Genomic DNA, 25,208 nt, shown 5'->3' on the forward strand with positions numbered 1-25,208 from the left:
GTTTACTCAAAAAGGGAGGAGTGAGAGAGGCTTTGTAGACGAGGAAAATACGAGAGTAAAGTGAAAGGAGTAGCAACGAAGACCATAGGTAATTCAGGTCCAAGTGAAAAGTTGAGCAGAGTATTTGAGCAAATAAGAGATTCTTTCAGACACTTGACATCATGAGCTCTGAAACCCTTGAGAAAACACTAACAGTGAAGGCAGAAGGAGCCACCCCATGGGAGAAGGTGAAACACGCACACACAATACTCGGACACGATTAGTGAACTGTATGGTGTGGGTGACCTCTAATCTCTGACCTGTCTGGTGTGTCCCAGTGTCAACATGGAGATCGACACATCCACAGAGACGATGTGAGACAAATCTGGAAGGAGTGCAAGGAAGAGAGCTTCTGGTATAGAGGTATTGACCAAGGGCGCTGAACTTTTTAATCCAAGCAATTACACATGCACTGCAAAAAGCTTGTTATTTCTCAAAGAAACTCCATTGATGCTAGACCCTCTGTGGCTTGCTCGCCATTTCTAGGTGGGTAGTGCATCTTTTGTAAACAGCAAAATCATTAGTAGGAGTCATATAAGTCAGTGGCCCTTTAATCAGGCCCCTTTCCCTGGCTATGGCACGTTTTCAAATTCTCCCGTCTGCATTCCAAACCCTGTCTCAGAGCAAAAAATTGCCCCCATCTGAGTATGCTTTTGGCGATTGATGATGGGCCTGTATTCAAAGCGTTACTTCGGGAGAGGACTTTAAACGTTTTTTTAATGCTTTGTTCTTTGACCATCGGTCACCAGAGGGGTTAATAAGCTCCATTACAGCGGAAGCTCAGTGAAAAGGCATGCTACATATACAGCTGAAAATCAAACTCACTCCGTTAGAAAATAAGTGTTTCCGTGTCACACTACTGGACATTCTAACTAAGTGGTGTGGGGAAAAACAGGACTCCCTTTGATTTTAATAATATCTTCGCACCACAGGAACAAGTTGATTTGTCCTCAGTGTGGGGTTATTGTAGTGCAGGTCTGATTGAATCCGGCCGCCGTAAATTGGTACAACTACTAACCTCTGTTCTCATGTTCCTCTCAGCTCTTCCCCTCTCTCTGGGAAGCATGGCTGTCACTGGGGGGCTCATCTACAAAGGTAAGACACTCACATAACATTAGTCATAGTTTAAATTAAGGTTCAGGTTTAACATCATTAACAAACATGCACTGTATAATATTTTGTGACAGGAGTTTGGAGTGCATCAAAGACACTTGGCCCATTCCCAAAACTAGCAGGTGAGCTGTGAGCCCATTAGTGGAAGTAGAGGGTTCTGTCCAGCAGGTTTTATCATGTGTGTTTCCAATACTTATGTTTGGGGAAACCTGGTTTATATCGTGACTTAGTTACACATCTTCCTGATGATGGGACTATTGGATTCAGTTGCTGCTCCCTACTCATTGGTAAATGCACAGTTGCTAGATAAACACTGATTAATAAAAAGGGGATAGGCTTCTTTGGACATTCCAAAAGTGGCAGCTAGACTTAACCTGTATTACAGAGTTTTAACATGTTTATGACCAATGATCTTGTCCCTTCAGCGGCTGGCGTCCTTGGTTATGCAGTGGGGAAGGCTTCCTATGTTCCAACCTGCAGAAATAAGTTCCAGAGACTTGGGCCCGTCTTTGGTCCAGAATCTGAATATGGTTTTGGACTCGGCCCATTTGGAGGCCGTGGTTCTGGCCCAGGACACAGGTGAGTAGAGCTGAGGAATTTGTCACTTCTGTTGCCCATGCTAGTCTTTTTTCTGAAGGGATTATGTAACAGGGAGATAGATACCAGCTATGTGGCTTATTATCATGCCAGTGGGTTATCTTTTTTGTCCAAGTTAAGGCACTAGCACAAGAATTGTATTTATTGCATGTTGGTGTGAGTGATACTAAAGCTTAATCTCTCACAGACAGACACACGTAACATAGCATCTAATGTAATCACTTAAGATTTTAGTTATGGGTTTCCGAAATTATACTAAAGCGGTTGGTGAGTTAATGTTAACAGGTTCCTCTGCCTCTTTTAGACACTGCCACCACGTGTGTGAAGAGTGTAAGCGACAGCAAGCCCCTGCTGCACCAATAGAGGGTGTGCAAAGCTAAAACACACACACTCTGTCTACACCCAACGTTTGTGTACTCAATTCTAAAGATCCTTGTCTGTTCTCCCCCAAGTATGTTTTACAAACCTTGGAGTCCAATTCAGGCGATGCATTGCAAATGGACATGAAGTCATGATTTTGTAAAAGTTCTACCAAAAATAAAGATTGCGTATTTACCTCAGTTAAATACCTTGATGATTTGTGTTGTTGAGGTTTGTGTGTATTCAGGATGACAACATGTAGCAGTCACAGCCGAGGGACAGCCATAGCAGCATTGTTGAATAGATCTGAGATGGCTGTGCCATATTATTTTAATTATGAAAGTTAACACCCCTCCAATTTATACTCCAGCAGAGACAGAACGATCAGAGGCCCTGGGGGTGTGTTATTTAATGTATTGGTGTGTAGTTTGCATGAGACTCAAGGTCATAATTTGCCTACCTGGTTAAATAAAGGTGAAATAAAATAAGTAGTCTATGAGTGAAAATCACTTGGGCCAACTTCTACTTTGGCATGCATGTGGTTGTAAGTCAGTCAGTCAGTCAACCAAACAAAGCTAGCATACAGTATAAAGCAGGGTTCCCCAACTGTCGGCCCGTGGGTGAATTAACTTGGCCCCTGAAGTTTTTGGAGCAAAAAAAAAAAGTCATTATTATTTTTGTGGGCTTAAGACTAAAAACACCATCAAATCAGCTCCAAGGGAATTACATTTTGGAAATCAGTTCCAAAGTATTCCCACGCATAGTGATACAGTATGTGTGAGTTTATACAAATGTAAGCAAGGTTTGCAATTAGTATGTTTTAGTCAGTTTGGGGTTCTTGCAGTCAATTTACAGTCTGCAAATTACTTGTGATTGTGTTCCGGCCCCCTGACCATCATCTCAAGAAAAAACAATAATAATTGGCCCGGGGCTGAATCTAGTTGATGATCCCTGGTATAGAGCATAAAGCATGAATGAGAGATGACTACAGCCGGCACACCGAAACCAATTTGGGTATGATTTAATAATCAACACAGTTGTTTGACAAAACATAAACAGAAGGAAAGAGATACGTGTTACACAGTGCTATTTTTTTAATGTCTGCGACACATGTTGCTGAAAAGTCAACAGACCAGAGAATCTGGGTAAGCTTGGTCCTGGAGGACATCTCAGTCAACGCAGCCTTTGTTTTATGTTACTTTTGACACCGCTGTGAAAAAAACAAGGGGACCTATCCATTATTACCGAGACAACACACTGCCAAACTAAACCTTCAGATGTCCACCTGTGCTAAGATGGTCTTCAAAGAGGCCCTCAACATTCTGCTTTTACATCATATAGCGTTATAATCTGATCTGCTACCCTCAACGCAATAACCTGACGTCAGATACGGTCCAGATAACACCAAATGGACATAGTCAATTATATTCATTTAGGATTTACAGATAAACCTTCAAAATAGTATGAGCTCAATACTGAACATTCACATTTGAATAAGACCCAGTTACATAGCTAAAATGATGGGATGGAAACATAGCAGTGGAGGCTGCTGATGGGAGGATGGCTCATAATAATGGCTGGAATGGAGACATGTTTGATACCATTCGATTGACTCCATTCCAGCCATTATTATGAGCAGTCCTCCCCTCAGCAGCCTCCACTGATACACAAGCTATTGGTAAGCCTGTTGGCTGCATTCAATTGTATTGGACAATTCTAGAAAGCTGCTATTCATGTTAACCTTTTGACAATATATGATTTGACATTTATCACTTTGGAAACGTCAAACGTGTTTTTCAGATTTCTATAGCATGATTGCATAAAAAGCAGAGGTCTTGTGTATACTACATGTGCCCTCTTGCCTTCTTCTCCTGGTACAGCAGCTGATCACTGGCTCCTGAAGCAGACTCTTCACTCGTCCCATGCATCTCCATATTGGTTCTTTTTCACTGTGGAGACAAAATAACCATTCAGAGAATCAGTCAAAAGTTTGGACACCTACTCATTCCAGAGTTTCTTTATTTTTACTATTTTCTACATTGTAGAATAGTGAAGACATCAAAACTACGAAATAACACATACGGAATCATGTAGTAACCAAAAAAAGTTACATCAAAATGTTATATTTGAGATTCTTCAAAGTATCCACCCTTTGCCTTGATGACAGCTTTGCACACTTTCGGTATTTAAAAAAAACTTTACTTATATATTTTTTGATTTAAATACACAAGTCAGTTAAGAACAAATTCTTATTTACAATGATGGCCTACAATCGGCCAAACCCGGACGATGCTGGGCCAATTGAGCACCACCGGTTGTGATACAGCCTGGAATCGAACCAGGGTGTCAGTAGTGACGCCTCAAGCACTGAGATGCAGTGCCTTAGACCGCTGCGCCACTAGGGAGCCATTATCTTAACCAGCTTCATGAGGTCTGGAATGCATTTCAATGAACAGGTGAACCTTGTTAAAAGTTAAGTGTGATTTCTTTCCTTCTTAATGTGTTTGAGCCAATCCGTTGTGTTGTGACAAGGTAGGGGTGGTAACAGAAGATAGCCCTATTTGGTAAAAGACCAAGTTCATATTATGGCAAGAACAGCTCAAATAAGCAAAGAGAAGTGACAGTCCGTTACTTTTAAGACATGAAGGTCAGTCAATGCGGAAAATGTCAAGAACTTTGAAAGTTTCTTCAAGTGCAGTCGCAAAAACCATCAAGCGCTATGATGAAACTGGCTCTCTAGAGGACCGCCACTGGAAAGGAAGAACCAGAGTTTCCTCTGCTGCAGAGGATAAGTTCATTAGAGTTAACAGCCTCAGAAATGGCAGCCCCAAAAAATGCGCCAGAGTTCAAGTAACAGACATCTCAACATCAACTGTTCATTGGAGACTGTGTGAATCAGGCCTTCATGGTTGAATTGCTGCAAAGAAACCAATACTAAATGACACCAATAAGAAGGAGCGACTTGCTTGGACCAAGAAACACAAGTAATGGACATTAGACTGGTGAAAATCTGTCTGTTGGTCTGATGAGTCCAAATGTGAGATTTTTGGTTCCAACTGCCGTGTCTTTGTGAGACGCTGAGTAGGTGAACAGATGATCTCAGCACGGATGATCTCCTTGTGGTTCCCACCGTGAAGCATGGAGGTGGTGTGATGGTGTAGGGGTGCTTTGCTGGTGACACTGTCAGGGATTTATTTAGAATTGAAGGCACACGTAACCAGCATGGCTACCACAGCATTCCGCAGCGATACGCCATCCATCTGGTTTGCGCTTTGTGGGACTATCATTTGTTTTTCAACAGGACAATGACCCAACAAACCTTCAGGCCGTGTAAGGGCTATTTGACCAAGGAGGAGAGTGATGGAGTGCTGCATCAGATGACCTGGCCTCCACAATCACCCGACCTCAACCCAATTGAGATGGTTAGGGATGAGTTGGACCGCAGAGTAAAGGAAAAGCAGCCAACAAGGGCTCAGCATATGTGAGAACTCCTTCAAGACTGTTGGAAAAGCATTCCAGGTGAAGCTAGTTGAGAGAACGCCAAGCGTGTGCAAACTCATCAAGGCAAAGGGTGGCTAATTTGAAGAATCTCAAATATAAAAATATATTTTGATTTGTTTAACACTTTTTGGGTTACTACATGATTCCATATGTGTTAGTTTTGATGTCTTCACTATTATTCTACAATGTAGAAAAAAGTACAAATAAAGAAAAACCATTGAATGAGTAGGTCTGTCCAAACTTTTGACTGATACTGTATGTCTATGCAATGTAGTTCAATAATGCACCCGGAATATTGTGTTTGTTTAATTCAACAATTATAAAAGGCTACATTTTTATTTAATCTTTATTTAACTAGGCAAGTCAGTTAAGAACAAATTCTTATTTACAATGACTACCCCGGCCAAACCCGGACAACGCTGTGCCAATTGTGCGCCGCCCTATGGCACTCCCAATCACGGCTGGATGTGATGCAGCCTGCATGGCAAATTATTCCTACAAACTAAAAAGCAAATGTTAGCGTATCTTAGCATGTTCCTTGATACAGACCCCCTGCTCTGGCCAGACACTGATGTTTAATTATGTGAGCACTGTTGTTGACACTGAATAACCATACCCCCATTGTAAGCACTATATATAAATAGTCCCAATAACAACAGATCTCTGTGGGGAATGAATCACCATCTCTCTTCGGAACAGGTGTTTCAGCTGGGGACTTGAGCAGAGTGTCTGCTTTTTGGGTCAGGGTAACCTCGTAGTTCTCACGGTTTCTGCTTCGTAGGTCCTCGTACAGGGTTGGTCTCTTTTTGGGAGTCTCATCATCCAAGTAAGGAGGGACTAAAAAGGCAGTGAGGGGAGGAAACCTTTCAGAGAAAACTGCCATTCAAGGCATCCGGCCAGGGCCAATACAGAATCTGTAGAATTCCAACCACAGCTGATTCAAAAGTGAGATAATGTTCCCAAATGCGCTCTTTACTTCAACTAAATAACATTCATATTGAAGACAGTTCTGTGAATAAAACAAGGATGAGTGAGAGAGTATTATCCATGTCTGTAATAACAACATGCAAATCCTGATGTCTGTACCTGGTTGGTTGACATCAGCTGCAGCTCCTGTGGGGTCAGACTCAGTGAGGGGAGGGCTCAATAGAGCACCCTGATCACTATAGAAGTCACTAGGGTAGCTGAAGGAGTCTGCTTGGGTGCGAGGTTCCGCCACTGACTGGGAGGCTTGTTCAAAAAAAGCCTGGTTAGGATCTCCCAACTCTGATGGGTTCTGAGGAGCAAACCTGGTTCCAATGAAAATGTAACTTGGTAAGATGTCAAAACAATAAGCAGTTACCACAATGGGGGAAGAAGATTAGATGCAATACTAACTGTTGAGGGATATAACGTTGTCCTTGTCTTAGGGCTTCACCCAATGGGGAATTCTCCAGATTTTTGAACTTCTCCTGACATATCTTTGTGTAGGAGATCTTCCCGCCAATGTACCCAAACAGACCAGCAACTGAAAATAGACACCACGCACACAAAAGTGAATATTCCCATAGACATGACCCTGGTACATATACATACACATTTTGAATTCCAGCAGGACACTGAAAAGCCTCATATTCAGCCTTCACTTACTAGCTACTTTAGGCAGGGAACCAAATCGTGGTGAGGGTGCAAGGACTCCTGAAAGGGAGAGATTGACTTTACTTTCAAACCCAATGAAAGGCATTAGAGGCTGATATTTGAATTACAATCTCACTGGACTGAGCAAACTTACCTTTCATAACGAGTGCTTGAGCTACAGACACTGCCACAGCAGTTAACGGAAGGGCTGTGAATAAATAATGATGTCATTAGTGCATACAGAATCAATACATCCTTATAACTCTTTATTTCAACAATGCATGCCCATAACACTTCAGTAGCTACAAACTTGAGTAAATGAGAAATCAGAGAGAACTAGAAGGGGTAAGACCTGGGGTGTAATCAGTGGTTAAATTGGGATTTGGAAGGTCCGTAGTTGGTGGGCTCAGCTGGGGGGGATGATATAATGTACTAGCCTAAATATATACTGACAAAAAGTATACATCACATATCACAGTCTTCACTATTATTATAAAATGTATAAAATAGTAAAAATAAAGAAAAACTCTTGAATGACTAGGTGTTCTAAAACGTTTGACCAGTAGAGTATACAGTGGCAAAAAAAAGTATGGGAACCCTTTGGAAATACCTGGATTTCTGCATAAATTGGTCATCAAATTTGATCTGATCTTCATCTAGGTCACAACAATAGACAAGCACAGTCTGCTTAAACTAATAACACACAAACAATTATACGTTTTCATGTATTTATTGAAAACACTGTGTAAACATTCACAGTGCAGGGTGGAGAAAGTATGTGAACCCTTGGATTTAATAACTGGTTGACCCTCCTTTGGCAGCAATAATGTCAACCAAATGTTTTCTGTAGTTGCGGATCAGACCTGCACAACGGTCAGGAGGAATTTTGGACCATTCCTTTTTACAAAACTGTTTCAGTTCAGCAATATTCTTGGGATGTCTGGTGTGAACTGTTCGAGGTCATGCCACAGCATCTCAATCAGGTTGAGGTCAGGATTCTGACTGGGACACTCCAGAAGGCATATTTTCTTCTGTTGCAGCCATTCTGTTGTTGATTTACTTCTGTGTTTTGGCTCATTGTCCTGTTGCATCACCCAACTTCTGTTGAGCTTCAACTGGTGGAGAGATAGCCTAACATTCTCCTGCAAAATGTCTTGATAAACTTGGTAATTCATTTTTCCGTCGATGATAGCAAGCTGAGGCTGATGCTCCCTCCACCATACTTTACAGTTGGGATGAGGTTTTGATGTTGGTGTTCTGTACCTTTTTCTCTCCACACATAATGTTGTGTGTTCCTTCCAAACAACTCAACTGTAGTTTCATCTGCCCACAGAATATTTTGCCAGTAGCGCTGTGGAACATCCAGCTGCACTTTTGCAAACTTCAGACGTGCAGCAATGTTTTTTTTGGACAGCAGTGGCTTCTTCCGTGTTGTCCTCCCATGAACACCATTCAAATGTAGTGTTTTACGTATTGTAGACTCATCTACAGAGATGTCAGCATGTTTTAGATATTTCTGTAAGTCTAGGATTCTTCTTAACCTCATTGAGTATTCTGCACTGTGCTCTTGCAGTCATCTTTGAAGTACGGCCACTCATAGGGAGTAGCAACAGTGCTGAATTTTCTCCATTTATAGACAATTTGTCTTGCCGTGGACTGATGAACATCAAGGCTTTTATAGATACTTTTGTAACCCTTTCGAGCTTCATGCAATTCAACTTCTTAATATTGGGTCTGAGATCTCTTTTGTTCGAGGCATGGTTCACATCAGGCAATGCTTCTTGTGAAGAGCAAACTCATTTTGAGAGTGTTTTTATGGGACAAAGCAGCTCTAACCAACATCTCCAATCTCATCTCATTGATTGGACTCCAGGTTAGCGGACTCCTGACTCCAATTAGCTTTTGGAGACGTCATTAGCCTAGGGGTTCACATACTTTTCCCAACCTACACTGTGAATGTTTAAATGTGGTATCAATATAAACAAGTAAAATACAATAATTTGTGTGTTATTAGTTTCAGCACACTATGTTTGTATATTGTTGTGACTTAGATGAAGATCTGATCAAATTTGATGACCAATTTATGCAGCAATCCAGGTAATTCCAAAGGGTTCACATACTTTTTCTTGCCACTGTATATATATATATATATATATATATATATATATATATATATATATATATATATATATATATATATATATATATATATATATATTTTAGGAGCTAGTTAGAGTAGTAGAATGAACAACATGCAATTTCAAAATCTGGTTGTACAACAGCTGTTTTTCTCTTATGTCAGTCAATGACAGTCACTAAATTAGCCATGTCAGCTAACATTTTTTTTTATATTGCTAAATTAGTATAAACTTGTAATCATGGCAGAATACCTACAACATTCAACGTTCAGCCTAATTGTCCACAAACTTTACGTTCCCAGGGGCCCTGCCCTCCAGTGGGCCCCCATTGATTTTGTCATTCTCACTCTGAGATTAACATGGCATAAATCATGACAAAATGTGTAGAATTGCAGGAAATGTTCTTTAAAAACCAAGTCTCTCTCCCATCCGTCAAGAGGGGAGCCACCAAAACATTTTTGCTTGGGAGGTGCCGCCAAAAGGCTAGGGCCAGCATTGTCCCTATGCACGCAATGCCATTGGCACCCGGGAAAGTGTATAAACCATGCTGCTGCTAAAAACTCTGGTTTGAAAACAGTGCATTTTACTCATTACTTGGATTTGAGAAATAAGTGTAGCCTAGTAGAAAACTCAGTGATACTCTTAACAGTGGCCATCAAGACTGCTTTAAAAAGGTGTGTTTCCCACAACAAGAATGTTGTAGGCTACAATGACTGGGCAGGCACATTTCTCGCCCTGTAAGGCTCTTGTAATTTGATTGCGCCTCAAGAGGAATATTATTTTCTCGCATAGAATGTGACATGCTGAACATTAGGTAAACTATTACATTCTTTTTTTTGTTGTTGCCATTGCTTACATGTGCTTTTGGATGTGGAAAATTAAATCTGGACAAAAATGTTTCTTTAGATAATTCAAATAACAAAAGGTACGCGGTATTAGCTCCACCTGGTTCTCATTTGGATCACAGGTGTTGTGTCTCGGACCCGGACCAATTTAACCCCTGGGTGTAATCATTAGCCCCCCAAAAATTGACACTAAAACAAGAGTTTCTATTTGAGAAATTCAGCTAAGTTCCTCCCCGTTCGTTTCTGTTTAAGAAATGTTTTGCAACAGAATCAGCGTAATGAATACACCTCAGAAATACGTCACAAATGGCACCATGTTCCCTTTATAGTGCAAATGCTCCTTTTGACCAAGGCCTATAATTTAGGGAATAGGTAGCCCAATTTTGGAGTAAAGGAGCCTAACGTTACTCTTTATAGTCCAACGACCTTACATGTTCTGTTTAATGGGCGAATTGGCTCTGGAAGACAAAACAGCCATATACTCCATCCAAATGTGAATCGATTAACAATTGCGGTACGGTTCTAGAAACATAAATCACTCAAATAATTTCACAAATGCAAAATCAAAAGCAAAATCACTTTTTGGCGCCCATCTTCCATGTTCAGAGACGCCAAGAGCTAAATTAGCACAGGTAGTCCACTCTGTCTTCAGTCTGTTTTCCGTAAACAAGCGCTGTAACATGGAAATATGGCGGTGCGGGAACACTAATCCTATAAAAAGGTGTGCTTCAATTTAACCTGTTTGTTTTTTTGAAAATCATTTATTGCTGATATGAACAATAAGGTCCTTACATGAGCCAAACCAGCTCTGCGCGTGCGTCCACCATCATGCGCATGTTGATTTTGTCTATCCCCAATAAACGTGTTCATGACACGCAGGTTGAAATAACAAAACCAACTGAACAAACTATATTAATTTGGGAAGAGGTCAAAACATATTTAACATTCAAGGACATTTAGCTAGCTTGCTGTTGCTAGCTAATTTGTCCAGAGATATAAACTTTGGGTTGTTATTTTACCTGAAATGCATATGGTCCTTTTTTCCCCCATCTGGATCTTTGTAGAATCTTTACCCATTGAGTCACAAAAAATCATGTGTTCGCTATTCCAACAAATAATCCAGAGATAAAAGGGAAAAGCTAGTTTTTTTTTTTGATGAAGTTCTCCTGGTTCATTCTTCTTTATATGGCTATTGGCAACCATCTTTAAGGTGCATTACTGCCACCAACTGTAGTGTGGACCTCATTCATCTTTCAATCACACATGTGGCTGTATGCTTGTAAAAACCAATGAGTAGATGGGAAAGACAGGACTTGCAGCGGGTCAAGCTTCTAAAATAGAACCTAGATCTATTTTAGTACCTTGCAACGCAGACGCCCGCAAGCAGTTGAATGAATAACGTGTACATTTATTTTGAAACGTGGTCTGGTAAGCATGTCGTACCCTTTGACCACCAGTTGCATTTGTTTTTGTTTTGTTTTGCCGGATGTCCACATTAGCCCACATTTTCCATATTTGACGCACACGTGCTTCGCTTTTCAAATTTCTAAACGCTAGCTTGTTGGAGTCTGTGTGTGTATTTCCGTTTGCACCACCACACAAGTTGAAATATTGAACACACCTGTCTAGTGTGGCACCCTTAACATTAGCGCTGAAAAATGTTGGCCTAACATGCTGACCAGACCGGACACGTCGCGTGCGCCGCAAAATAAATGTAGAAATCCATGTTATTCAAATATTGCGATCACCATATAAGTTAAACAATGAAAAGGCCTGGAAGGAGGAGAGATGACTAGAAACGATTCGGTTGGCCGTTTTATGTGTGGATTAATTGTCGGTGTAGAGGTCCTTGTGCATTTCAGGTAAAATAACAACTCAATGTTTATATCCCAGGACAAATTAGCTAGCAACAGCAAGCTAGCGAAATAGGACAAATTAACGTTAGCTAGCAAGTGCAAGCTAACTAGCTAAATTGCCATACATGTTTAATGCTTTTCGACCTGTCCCCAAATGAATGTCATTGGTTCAGAGTTTGTTTTGATATTTTAACCTGCGTGTCGTGATCACGTTTGGTGTGGGGGGGCAAAATAAATGTATGCACAATAGCGCACGCGCGCAGCCGGTTTGGGTTCCGTGTAATTCTGTAGTGATGAGCTGGAATTTTACCTTCAGTGACCTATATTCTGAGTGGTTTGAAAACCAAGGTTATTTAACATTTGTTTTATTTTTCTACATTTTTGTGAAGGCAATGGATTTTAAATTAGTTTTTTTGTGTGAACGGGCATAATGTAAAACTACAAAATAGCTTTCTCTTTGTAACTAATTTTCAAACTTAGACGTCTAACAGTATCTTGGTTCTGGTCTAATGCTTCTAGAAAGTTGACCCGTTCACATCGTGATGCATTTCATTACGCCCTACTGTACGTCATCTTCACAGAGTCTTGCCCAGCTACTGAACCGACAAGTGTAGTGTTTGTAATGTAAGATGGAGGAGAGCCTGTCTCTTGTCAGAGATCACATTTATTTTGGGAGATTGCAAAATGACCTTTTCATTCAAGACAGGATAAATATATTGTCTCAGATGATAAATGTTTTGTTCAGTTACTTTTTCCTCAACTTGTTTATCTAACCGAAGTCAAGCTAGCTTGCACTGCAGAGCAGATAGCTAACATTAGCTAAAAGCTAGGCTGAACATAGCATTGTAGCTACCAACCTCTCCACCTAACAATTATCATAAAAAAAGTAACTACCATCTGTCTTGTTTCGCACACTTTGTACAAAACAATAAAATGCAGTACTACAGGATATTTCTTAACGTAGCTCTTTATTAGCTAGCTATAACTGGCATGTTCACGTATCGCCAACCAGGATCAAACTGACCATGACCTAACCATTTGGGTGGTCTTAACCAATCATAGCACAGTATGATATGGTGGTAAAATGCATCCAATTACAATTCAGTATGTTTACACATATGAATATTACATCCCCCTTTTAAAACAAAAGAAAAATGTTTACATGTTCTAAGCGTTTCTTTTGAAAACATGCTCTGCAGTTTGAACTCAAGGTAAGTAACCATTTATATTGCATACTATACCAACTGAATCAACAGACTCTGAAACAATGATCCAACATACTGTCACTTTTCAAACAAGGGATTCTCACCAACTCAGCTTTCACAGTAGAAATACATCTTAACATTTCAAACAAATACAATACCAAAGCATTTCAAGTGAACTTTCAATAACAAGTTTACAGTCTGGAACTCTTTTTAGGGCAGCGATCTGCCTACACCCTTTGACATTTCACAGGTCTAGGACAGCTCTGGGCTTGACCTCTCTTCCTGACCTTGTGCGATATGATGCTGAGCATGCTTCTGTGTCAGTCAACAGTTCTTGTGGTGTTGCAGTTAAGTATGGTGTATGTTGTGCTGTGTGTGTGTTTAGTCCATCACGTTCTCTTTCAGGGGAACAGTTCATCTCATCAGTGTGTTGTTCTTTTGTGTTCAGTAGGTGACGACGATTGCGGCGGTACACCGCTCCTTCTGCGGTGCGGACGTGAAACGAACGTTCAGTGTCAGCTGGCTGGATGACGACTGCTGGCTTCCAGAGGCCATGCTCTTGGATTCTAACTGACTCTCCGTCGATCAGTGGTCTAGCTGACCTGTCGTAGTATCGCTTTTGTTGTTGTTGTCTCTGTGCACGTTTTCCATGCATTTCCTTGTAGCTGACGACCTCAGGTTGCAGCTGCTGGTTGGTGCTGGGAAGGGTTGAGCGAAGTCTGTGGCTCATCAACAGCTGGGCTGTGTTGCGGTATTCAAGGAGACTGAGGTAGGGGTCTCTGTCTGCTTTTGCTTTATCCATGAGTGATTTAGCAATCTGCACAGATTTTTCAGCAAGGCCATTACTTTGAGGGTAATGCGGGCTTGTGATGACATGTGTGAACTCCCATGCTTTTGTGAAGGATTCAAACTCATTTGATATGTAACAGGGCCCATTGTCAGATATTAAAGTCTCTACAATGCCATGCCTGGCAAAGGCTGCTTTCAGCTTGTGTATCACAGCTGCAGATGTGGTGCTGTGAAGCTTGTCGAGTTCGAAGTATCGGCTGTAGTAGTCAACTGTTACGATGTAGTCCTCGTTGTTCCAGGTGAACAGATCGGTTGCCACGACCTGCCAGGATCGGTCTGGGATACAGTGAGGTAACATTGGCTCTTTGGTGTTTGAGGGGCGTCGTTCAAGACAGGTGGCACATTTACCAACAATGTCCTCCATTTGTTTGCACATTCCGGGCCGAAACAAAATGTCCCGTGCTCTCTGTTTGCACTTTTCCATTCCCATGTGTCCAGCATGGATCTTTGTCAAAATCTCTTCTCTGAGACTGGTAGGAATAATGATTTTCTCTCCTTTGAAAATTATTCCGTTGATCTGTGATAGTTCATCATGATGGTTCCAAAATTCTGAGACACTCTGAGGGCATTTTCTCCTCTCCTCAGGCCATCCATCCTGTATGACTTTCCTCAGCTGTGCGAGGAGTGAGTCCTTTTCTGTTTCTGCTTGGATCTCCTTCAGTTGTGTCACTAACTGGTAAGTTGCTGTACACAGTGTGCACTTGCATGTCCATGCCTTCACTGAGGCTGCTGTCCTTATAGGTAAGAAACTTCCTGGAGAGCGTGTCTGCGACAGGGATGTCTTTGCCTGGACGGTGAGTGATTGTGAAGTTGTATTTTTGTAGTTGAAGGATCATTCTCTGTAGCCTTGGCGGGGCTGCGGCTAGTGGTTCCCTCATGATTGACTCAATGGGCTTGTGGTCGGATTCCACAATGACTTGTCGTCCATATACGTACTGATGGAAACGTTTACATCCGAACAGAATGGCGTTGAGCTCCTTTTCAATTTGAGCGTAGTTGATTTCACAGTCTGTGAGAGATTTGGAAGCGTAGCCAATGGGCTTTCCTTCTTGCAGTAGAACTGCACCTAGTCCATACTTCGACGCGTACACTTGGAGTCTGAGCTCTTTGTCGGGGTCGTAGTAGGCAAGGATTGGTCCTGGTTCTCTCGTGATCAAGTCTTTCACATTCTGGAAAGTAATGTCGTGTTGCTTGTCCCAGAGAAACTCACTGGACTGCTTTAGCAGTCGACGCAGGGGCGCATTAGCATTGGAGAGGCTGGGTGCGAACTTGGCTAAGTAGTTGACCATGCCAAGCACTGTTTCCAGCTCTGCATGGTTCTTTGGTGGCTCCATTTCTTTTATGGCTGAGATCTTCTGTGGATCTGGCTTGATTCCAGTCGCTGTGAGAAGATATCCGAAGTAGCTGACCTCTGTAGCGCGACGACTGTGCTCTTCTCGTGGTTGAGCCGGACTCCTCTCTCGCGGGACCTTTGCAGCATTGCGCGGAGGTTTCAGTCATGCTCCTCTTTGGTTCGACCATAGACAAGGATGTCGTCCACAATTGCCACAACTCCGTTGAGGCCTTCATACACTTCGCCGATCTTTCGCTGAAACTCGTCTTGGGCTGAGATAAACCCAAAAGGCAGGCGACGGAACCTGTAGCGTCCAAACGGTGTGTTGAATGTTGTGAGCTTAGATGACTCTTCTGTGAACTTGATAGCCCAGTAGCCTGATCTAGCGTCCATGACACTGAAGTAGTGTGCTCCCGCTAGCTTGTGTGTGATGCCATCTAGCGTCGGTAAAGGATAATGGGGGCGTTTTATAGCCTTCTTCAAGTCTCTTGGGTCGAGACATACTCGGAGCTTGCCTGTGCGTGGTTTCTCCACCACCACTAATGCGTTTACCCAGTCAGTCGGTTCTGTAATGGTGACTATGTCAGATTGCTCCATGCTCTCCAACGCTTTCTTCAGACGGGCACGGAGAGCAAGGGGAATCTTTCTCGGTGGGTAGACCACAGGGATTGCGTCTGGGTCAAGGTGAATAGTACATTCTCCTGGGAATAATCCTATTCCTGTAAAAACATCAGCAAACTCCTCCAGTACATTGTCTGTCTCTACTTGTGCTGTCACTGATAAAACTAGCTTGATGAGGTCCATGTCTAAACATGCTTTAAGACCTAGCACTGCAGGTGCTCTAGTGTCAACAACATAAAAGTCCAACATCATGTCACTTTCCTTGCATTTGAAGGTGCATGTGCCTTTTACTGGGAGCTGTTCACCACCATAACCAGTCAGTCTGTGCGTGGTGGGCTGTAGCTCGCACTCAGATGTCAAGCTGTGGTACTTATTCAGAGGAATAATGTTTACTTGTGCACCAGTGTCTAGTTTGAACTTTAGCTCTGTGCCTTGTGTTTCTATCTCAATGTCAGCAAAGGCTTGCTCTGTCTCTGATATTTGACTTTTCTGTGTCACTGAATCAATAAACAGTTCATCAGCGTTTGACTCTTTGATTGACAATTCATCTTCACTCACTGTGTGTACTGTTTTTCCACAGTAAGCTCTGCACACTTTTGCAAAGTGATTCCATTTTCCACATTTAGTACCGTTTGCCTTTAGCTGGGCAATTTCCTTGTTCGCCATGCACTTTGTATCCACAATATCCACATGTTTTGGGGCATTTTGAGTCTGTGTCGCTCTGTTTTGGAGTTGTCTCTCTGTTCTAAAACGCGCTCTCTGCACCGGAGAGTGCTTTGATGTCTGCCTGACTGCGTCCACTGCTTGTTCACGTGATGCGCTCGTGTTGCCGCGCGAAATAGTTTTCATCTGAGCCAGTGCTAGCTCGTGAGATCTGGCTATGTCGATAGCTTTGTCCAGCGTTAGCTCAGACCCAACATTCAAAAGTTTCTCTCACTCGCGGTGAGTGTATTCCAAATACAATACAGTCCCTGACCATCTCATCCTTGATTGCATAATCACAGTCTTTCACAAGTAGACGCAGCTCTGTCACAAACTGTTCAAAAGACTTGCTAGCTCCCTGTACTTTCTCATGGAATTTGTACCTAGCGAAAATCGTATTGGTCTTCGGCACAACATATGCTTCAAAACGATCGTAGTATGTTTTCAGTACCTTTGATTCAGCCTCGGTAAGTGTCCATGTGTTGTAAATATCTCTCCCTTTTTCATCGATCCAGAGGAGCAGGTAGCTGCACTTTTCCTCTTCTCTTTCCTTCAGAGGACCTGTGAACATTAGCTCCACATGCTGTTTGAACTTACGCCATGCATCGGGTAAGTCACCTGGGGTCCGCCAGTCAGGAAGTCTAGGACCCAATTGCACAGGGTGGGGTTGAGACCCAGGGCCTAAAGCTTAATGATGAGCTTGGAGGGTACTATGGTGTTGAATGCTGAGCTGTAGTCAATGAACAGCATTCTTACATATGTATTCCTCTTGTCCAGAAGGGTTAGGGCAGTGTGCAGTGTGATGGCGATTGCATTGTCTGTGGACCTGTTGGGGCGGTTGACAAACTGAAGTGGGTCTAGGGTGGCAGGTAAGGTGATATGATCCTTGACTAGTCTCAAAGCACTTCATGATGACAGAAGTGAGTGCTACGGGTTGATGGTCATTTAGTTCAGTTACCTTTGCCTTCTTGGGTACAGGAACAATGGTGGCCATCTTGAAGCATGTGGGGTCAGCAGACTGGGATAGGGAGTGATTGAATATGTCCGTAAACACACCAGACAGCACATGCTCTGAGGACACAGCTAGGAATGCAGTCTGGACCAGCAGCCTTGCAAGGGTTAACACGTTTAAATGTTTTACTCACATTGGCCACGGAGAAGGAGAGGGGGGGCCCGCAGTCCTTGGTAGCGGGCCACGTCAGTGGCACTGTATTATTCTCAAAGCGGGCAAAGAAGGTGTTTAGTTTGTCTGGAAGCAAGACGGTGTCCGTGACGTGGCTGGTTTTCTTTTTGTAGTCCGTAATTGCCTGTAGACCCTACCACATACGTCTTGTGACTGAGCCGTTGAATTGTGACTCCACTTTGGCCCTAAACTAACATTTCGCTTGTTTGATTGCCTTGAAAGGAATAACTACACTGTTTATATTCGGCCATATTCCCAGACAACTTTCCATGGTTGAATGCAGTGGTTCGCGCTTTCAGTTTTGCGCAAATGCCGCCATCTATCCACGGTTTCTGGTTAGGGTAGGTTTTAATAGTCACAGTGGATACAACATTTCATTTCCAATGCACTTCCTTATAAACTCACTCACCGAGTTAGCGTATAAATCGATGTCATTCTCTGAGGCTTCCCGGAACATTTCCCAGTCCGCGTGATCAAAACAATCTTGAAGTGTGGATTCCGATTGAGCAGACCAGTGTTTAATGGTTCTTGTTACAGGTATATCCTGTTTGAGTTTCTGCCTATAGGACAGTAGGAGCAAAATGGAGTCGTGGTCGGATTTGCCGAAGGGAGGGCGGGGGATGTCCTTGTATGCATTGCGGAAGTTAGTGTAGGAGTGGTCCAGTGTATTGCCCGCACGAGTGCTACAGTCAATGTGCTGATAGAATTTAGGTAACCTTGTTCTCAAATTAGCTTTGTTAAAATCCCCAGCTACAATACATGCAGCCTCAGGATATATGGTTTGCAGTTTACATAGAGTCCAGTGAAGTTCCTTGAGGGCCGTGGAGGCATCTGCTTGGGGGGGGTAATACATGGCCGTGACAAATTATTTTGGGAGATAATGTGGTTGGCATTTGACTGTAAGGAATTCTAGGTGAGGTGAACAAAAGGAGTTGACTTACTGTATGTTATGATTATACCATGAGTCGTTAATCATGAAGCACACCCCCGCCCTTCTTACCAGAGAGATGTTTCTGTCGGCGCGAAGCATGAAGAAACCTGTTGGCTGTACAGACTCAGACAACATATCCCAAGAGAGCCATGGTTCCTTGAAACAAAGAGTGTTACAATCTCTGATGTCTCTGGAAGGCAACCATAGCCCTAATTACATCCACCTTGTTGTCTAGAGTCTGGACAATGGTGAGTAATATACTCGGAAGCGGTGGGTGGTGTGCACGCCTTCGAAGTCTGACCAGGAGGCTACTCCGTCTACCTCTCCTGCGGTGACATTGTTTTGGGTCAGCCTCCGGGATTAGATCCAATGTCCTGGGTGGTGGTCCGAACAAAGGACCCGCTTCGGGAAAGTCGTATTCCAGGACCTCTACATCCAGCTTCACACGTGGGATCCTCTGGGCTGGGGGGGGCCTGGGAGGGCATAGGCCCACCCACTTGGGAGCCAGGTCCACCCATGGCTGTGCCCATGCCCAGTCATGTGAAATCAATAGATTAGGGCCTAATTTATGTATTTAAATTGACTGATTTCCTTATATGAACTGTAAATCAGCAAAACCTTTGAAATTGTTGCATTAGATAATTAGGAAACTATGCAGTATTTTGTTTTTTTACGTGTTATTTGTTACATTGGTACCCCAGGTAATCTTAGGTTTCATTACATACAGTCGGGAGGAACTACTGAATATAAGAACAACATCAACTCACCATCATTACGACCAGGAATATGACTCTCCCGAATCGGATCCTGTGTTTTGCCTTCCACCCAGGACAATGGATCGGATCCCAGCCGGCGACCCTAAACAACGACGCCGTAAAAGGGGCAAACGAAGCGGTCTTCTGGTCAGGCTCCGGAGACGGGCACATCGCGCACCACTCCCTAGCATACTACTCGCCAATGTCCAGTCTCTTGACAACAAGGTTGATGAAATCTGAGCACAGGTAGCATTCCAGAGAGACATCAGAGACTGTAACGTTCTTTGCTTCACGGAAACATGGCTCACTCGAGAGACGATAACGGAGTCGGTGCAGCCACCTGGTTTCTTCACGCATCGCGCCGACAGAAACAAGCATCTTTCTGGTAAGAAGAGGGGCGGGGGTGTATGCCTTATGATTAACGAGACGTGGTGTGATCATAATAACATACAGGAACTCAAGTCCTTCTGTTCACCTGACTTAGAATTCCTCACAATCATATGTCGACGGCATTATCTACCAAGGGAATTCTCTTCGATTATAATCACAGCCGTATATATTACCCCCCAAGCAGACACATCGATGGCCCTGAACGAACTTCATTTGACTCTATGTAAACTGGTAACCACATATCCTGAGGCTGCATTCATTGTAGCTGGGGATTTTAACAAGGCTAATCTGAAAACAAGACTCCCTAAATTCTATCACCATATCGATTGTGCTACCAGGGCTGGCAAACCCTGGATCATTGTTATTCTAACTTCCACGACGCATATAAGGCCCTCCCCCGCCCTCCTTTCGGAAAAGCTGACCACGACTCCATTTTGTTGCTCCCAGCCTATAGACATAAACAAAACAGGAAGCTCCCGCGCTCAGGTCTGTTCAACGCTGGTCCGACCAACCTGATTCCACGCTTCAAGACTGCTTCGATTACGTGGATTGGGATATGTTCCGCATTGCGTCCAACAACAACATTGACGAATACGCTGATTCGGTCAGCGAGTTCATTAGAAAGTGCATCGGCGATGTCGTACCCACAGCAACTATTAAAACATTCCCAAACCAGAAACCATGGATTGATGGCAGCATTCGCACGAAACTGAAAGCGCGAACCACTGCTTTTAACCAGGGCAAGGTGACTGGAAACATGACCGAATACAAACAGTGTAGCTATTCCCTCCGCAAGGCAATCAAACTAGCTAAGTGTCAGTATAGAGACAAAGTACAGTCGCAATTCAACGGCTCAGACACAAGAGGTATGTGGCAGAGTCCACAGTAATCACGGATAACAAAAAGAAAACCAGCCCCGTCGCGGACCAGGATGTCTTGCTCCCAGACAGACTAAATAACTTCTTTGCTCGCTTTGAGGACAATACAGTGCCACTGACACGGCCCACTACCAAAACCTGCGGGCTCTCCTTCACTGCAGCCGAGGTGAGTAAAACATTTAAAATGGTTAACCCTCACAAGGCTGCAGGCTCAGACGGCATTCCCAGCCGCGTCCTCAGAACATGCGCAGACCAGCTGGCTGGTGTGTTTACAGACATATTCAATCAATACTTATCCCAACCTGCTGTTCCCACATGCTTCAAGAGGGCCACCATTGTTCCAGTTCCCAAGAAAGCTAAGGTAACTGAGCTAAACGACTACCGCCCCGTAGCACTCACTTCCGTCGTCATGAAGTGCTTTGAGAGACTAGTCAAGGACCATATCACCTCCACCCTACCTGACACCCTAGACTCACTCCAATTTGCTTACCGCCCCAATAGGTCCACAGACGACGCAATCGCAACCACACTGCACACTGCCCTAACCCATCTGGACAAGAGGAATACCTATGTGAGAATGCTGTTCATCGACTACATCTCAGCATTTAACACCATAGTACCCTCCAAACTCGTCATCAAGTTCGAGACCCTGGGTCTCGACCCGGCCGTGTGCAACTGGGTACTGTACTTCCTGACGGGCCGCCCCCAGATGGTGAGGGTAGGTAACAACATCTCCACCCCGCTGATCCTCAACACTGGGACCCCACAAGGGTGCATTCTGAGCCCTCTCCTGAACTCCCTGTAAACCCACGACTGCGTGGCCATGCATGCCTCCAACTCAATCATCAAGTTTGCGGACGACACTACAGTGGTAGGCTTGATTACCAACAACGACGAGACGGCCTACAGGGAGGAGGTGAGGGCCCTCGGAGTGTGGTGTCAGGAAAATAACCACACACTCAACGTCAACAAAACAAAGGAGATGATCGGGGACTTCAGGAAACAGCAGAGGGAGCACCCCCCTATCCCCCCCAGGAGGCTGAAGAAATTCAGCTTGTCACCAAAAGCACTCACAAACTTCTACAGATGCACAATCGAGAGCATCCTGTCGGGCTGTATCACCGCCTGGTACGGCAACTGCTCCGCCCACAACCGTAAGGCTCTCCAGAGGGTAGTGAGGTCTGCACAACGCATCACCGGGGGCAAACTACTTGCCCTCCTTGACACCTACACCACCCGATGTCACAGGAAGGCCATAAAGATCATCAAGTACAACAACCACCCGAGCCACTGCCCGTTCACCCCGCTATCATCCAGAAGGCGAGGTCAGTACAGGTGCATCAAAGCAGGGACTGAGAGACTGAAAAACAGCTTCTATCTCAAGGCCATCAGACTGTTAAACAGCCACCACTAACATTGAGTGGCTGCTGCCAACATACTGACTCAACTCCAGCCACTTTAATAATGGAAATTGATGTAAAAATTTATCACTAGCCACTTTAAACAATGCCACTTAATATAATGTTTACATAACCTACTCATCTCATATGTCATATGTCTATATCATCTACTGCATCTTGCCATCTTTATGTAATACATGTATCACTAGCCACTTTAAACTATGCCACTTTATGTTTATATACCCTACATTACTCATCTCATATGTATATACTGTACTCTATAACATCTACTGCATCTTGCCTATGCTGTTCTGTACCATCACTCATTCATATATTTTTATGTACATGTTCTTTATCCCTTTACACTTGTGTGTATAAGGTAGTAGTTGTGGAATTGTTAGGTTAGATTACTCGTTGGTTATTACTGCATTGTCGGAACTAGAAGCACAAGCATTTCGCTACACTCGCATTAACATCTGCTAACCATGTGTATGTGACAAATAAAAATTGATGTTGGGTTTATATTTTTTATATATGAGGTTTTAAGCACTTCTGACACCATGTTATGATCTTAAAGCCAAAATATGCTTGATCCAAGAATGTGGTCGGAGGCTGAGTGAGTGCCGTACCACATCGCTGTGCGCCTCAAATTGTTTAACAATGTGGCGGGCTCTGTATAGCTCTGCATTGACATGATTGGTTGAAGGTAAGTGGGGGTGAGTTACTGAATAAACACCAACTTCCTTCACAACAGCTCTGTGCTGCTCCGCGAAGCATGAATGCCCTGACTTCTGCAGAGGCTGTAAATGCAGCTCAGCTTCAGAATGTTAGTGATCAACTCAGTGATACCCAGCCTTAACCCCATTTATAACGTCGGGGCCTGTCGAGTCGGGTAGCAGAGCTATAATTCGGAGCCCTCTGCATCGTTACAATATGTGACACACCGCGCAATGCAGTACGCAGCTCAATTTGGCCTAAACAAGCCTCCGGGAGCACCGCGATTGCGTCAAATGCTTGGTATGGACCTTCCATATCGCATTGCCAGAGCAAGCATAAATGGGCTTTTATGCTTCCAGAAACATATTGCAAGCAATGCGTGTTACTTTTTAGACAGAGCGTCACGCTCTTAAAACTGCCTGTACAGAAGACGCCTTCGTCCAATGATTTATGTGTAATGTAATGAAACAGAGTCATGATTAGGGCTTGGGAATAGGGTGCTATTTGGACCACAAACTTATGTTGTAGCATGACTTACATCTGTACCAGAAGCTCTCTTGGTTGCATTCCCGAAACACCCTCTTCTCCTCCTCCGTGGGAATGTAGGGTGCCCCAACTTGACTCTGTTATACAGGGTACAGAAATGTAGCAATTTTAATGAGCTAGATAACATATACATAGTAGATTAAACTCAACTCTGTCGTGTTCTACCTTTCCACTGCACTACATACACGCCAGTCTACTGTAGTGAGTGGTTGAAATGCGAACCCTAGCAGTTAACGTTAGATAGCAATAATTTGCCTCGCGTAGTAGCGTTATCGACGATAGTATTATTACAGTACTACTTGATTAACTTGCTAATTACTCATGTTTTAGTTAGCGACTAGAAAGTACCGTTGTAGCTAGCTTGGAAAAACTGTTTGGCAAGCCATTTTACTTTAACTAGCAAGCTAATCCGCAGAAAACTAACTAGCGGTTAGCTACTGCTAGTTAGCTAGTTACTGTTAGCTAGCAACTGTTACTGTACCTGAGCCCTTTGTTGTTGTTGATCAGTGAATCCCATTGACGTTTGTGACATGACTAGAAAATTAATTAGGTACGGACAAAAATTTGCTACACCATTATTTCGAGGTTATGTGCATGTGTAACAGAGGAAACAATTGAAACTTCAAAAATGACCTCCAAGCTTTCTGCCTCAAAGCAGGGAAGCTGTTGTAATCAGAAGGCGATTGCCTTACGCAAAACCTGAGTGTAGACGTCACGCGTAAAGAAGCGTGTCCAGTCTTCTTCGATGAGGTTTAACGGCGGTTGACATCCAATAAATGTTGCATTACTGCCACCTACTAGACTGGAGTATACTTCCCTTATGCATTGCTTGAAAACAAATAAATAAATCAACAAATACTCTACCATCTAACACTACACACTCACCACCCAACTCCACTATTTAAATATATATAGTCCTACCTCAGGCCAACAGCCTGAAACGATGGGACACCACCAATCAACACACCCTGTAACTCTTCTGACGTCAAGTCTCGTACACCCAAATACTTCTCTGCAGCTGCCACCACAACCAAAATGTTCTGCGACTTACAATAACCATTGCAATAAATACAAAAAATACAATCTTACTGAAGCATATATCACTTGTTGGCCTATCCCTCTGTACTGGTACAGATCTACTACTCACACCACTCCTCTCAGGATCCCTCCCTCTTGACCCATCTTCCTCTACTTTCTTCACTGCCTCAGCATACGACAACTTCTGTGCTACTCTAACCCTGAAAACCTCAACCTGCCTCTCTCACACTGGACATTTCTGATCCCCAGCCCCATGGGCACCCCTTTAATTAACACATACCACTACTTTCCCAATGTTACACATTCCTTTGTCTCATGCCCTTCTGCACACTTCTAACACCTAGGAACCTCCTCCTACACACTGCTTCCACATGCCCATAAGCTTGACACCTGTAACAACGTAATGTATTCGGCACAAAAGTTCCTACAGGATAACTTATATACTCTAACATCACTTTGTCCAGCAACGGCTCAACATCAAAACGCAAAAGAACACACAACAACTCTTCTGTTTCACCACTTACGCCATCCTGTCTAAGTCGCAACAAATGATGTGCATGACAAACACTGGGAATCTTCCCCTTCTGTTAGTCA

At 43.4% G+C, this 25,208-nt stretch overlaps 2 protein-coding genes across 6 annotated transcripts; one reads left to right on the top strand and one right to left on the bottom strand.

Annotated features, from left to right (window-relative positions):
• The first annotated feature begins 24 nt into the window (after window positions 1-24).
• On the top strand, window positions 25-2,328 carry ociad2 (OCIA domain containing 2). The gene is made up of 6 exons (XM_055862369.1): window positions 25-227; window positions 318-402; window positions 1,081-1,134; window positions 1,227-1,274; window positions 1,578-1,731; window positions 2,054-2,328. Exons 1-6 carry the CDS (start codon window positions 162-164, stop codon window positions 2,127-2,129), a joined length of 483 nt encoding a protein of 160 aa, XP_055718344.1. The 5' UTR covers window positions 25-161; the 3' UTR covers window positions 2,130-2,328.
• A 786-nt stretch (window positions 2,329-3,114) lies between these two features.
• Window positions 3,115-24,286, bottom strand: ociad1 (OCIA domain containing 1). Of its 5 annotated transcripts, none has more exons than XR_008761997.1 (9): window positions 24,058-24,286; window positions 23,569-23,653; window positions 7,382-7,435; window positions 7,240-7,287; window positions 6,988-7,117; window positions 6,697-6,899; window positions 6,292-6,447; window positions 6,000-6,112; window positions 3,115-4,058 (listed from the first exon to the last, which is right to left on the bottom strand). XR_008761997.1 is itself a non-coding variant. In XM_055944228.1 (9 exons), exons 1-8 carry the CDS (start codon window positions 24,106-24,108, stop codon window positions 4,021-4,023), a joined length of 765 nt encoding a protein of 254 aa, XP_055800203.1. In that variant the 5' UTR covers window positions 24,109-24,284; the 3' UTR covers window positions 3,115-3,319; window positions 3,972-4,020. The 5 variants fall into 5 exon arrangements, 4 of the variants coding, with proteins under 4 accessions (XP_055800203.1, XP_055800202.1, XP_055800204.1 ...); XM_055944228.1 differs by lacking the exon at window positions 6,000-6,112 and having other exon boundaries at window positions 3,115-3,319; window positions 3,972-4,058; window positions 24,058-24,284; XM_055944227.1 differs by lacking the exon at window positions 6,000-6,112 and having other exon boundaries at window positions 24,058-24,284.
• Between the last annotated feature and the right edge of the window lie 922 nt (window positions 24,287-25,208).

This window comes from Salvelinus fontinalis, chromosome 14 (genome assembly GCF_029448725.1).
Source record: "Salvelinus fontinalis isolate EN_2023a chromosome 14, ASM2944872v1, whole genome shotgun sequence".
NCBI classification, from domain to species: domain Eukaryota; kingdom Metazoa; phylum Chordata; class Actinopteri; order Salmoniformes; family Salmonidae; genus Salvelinus; species Salvelinus fontinalis.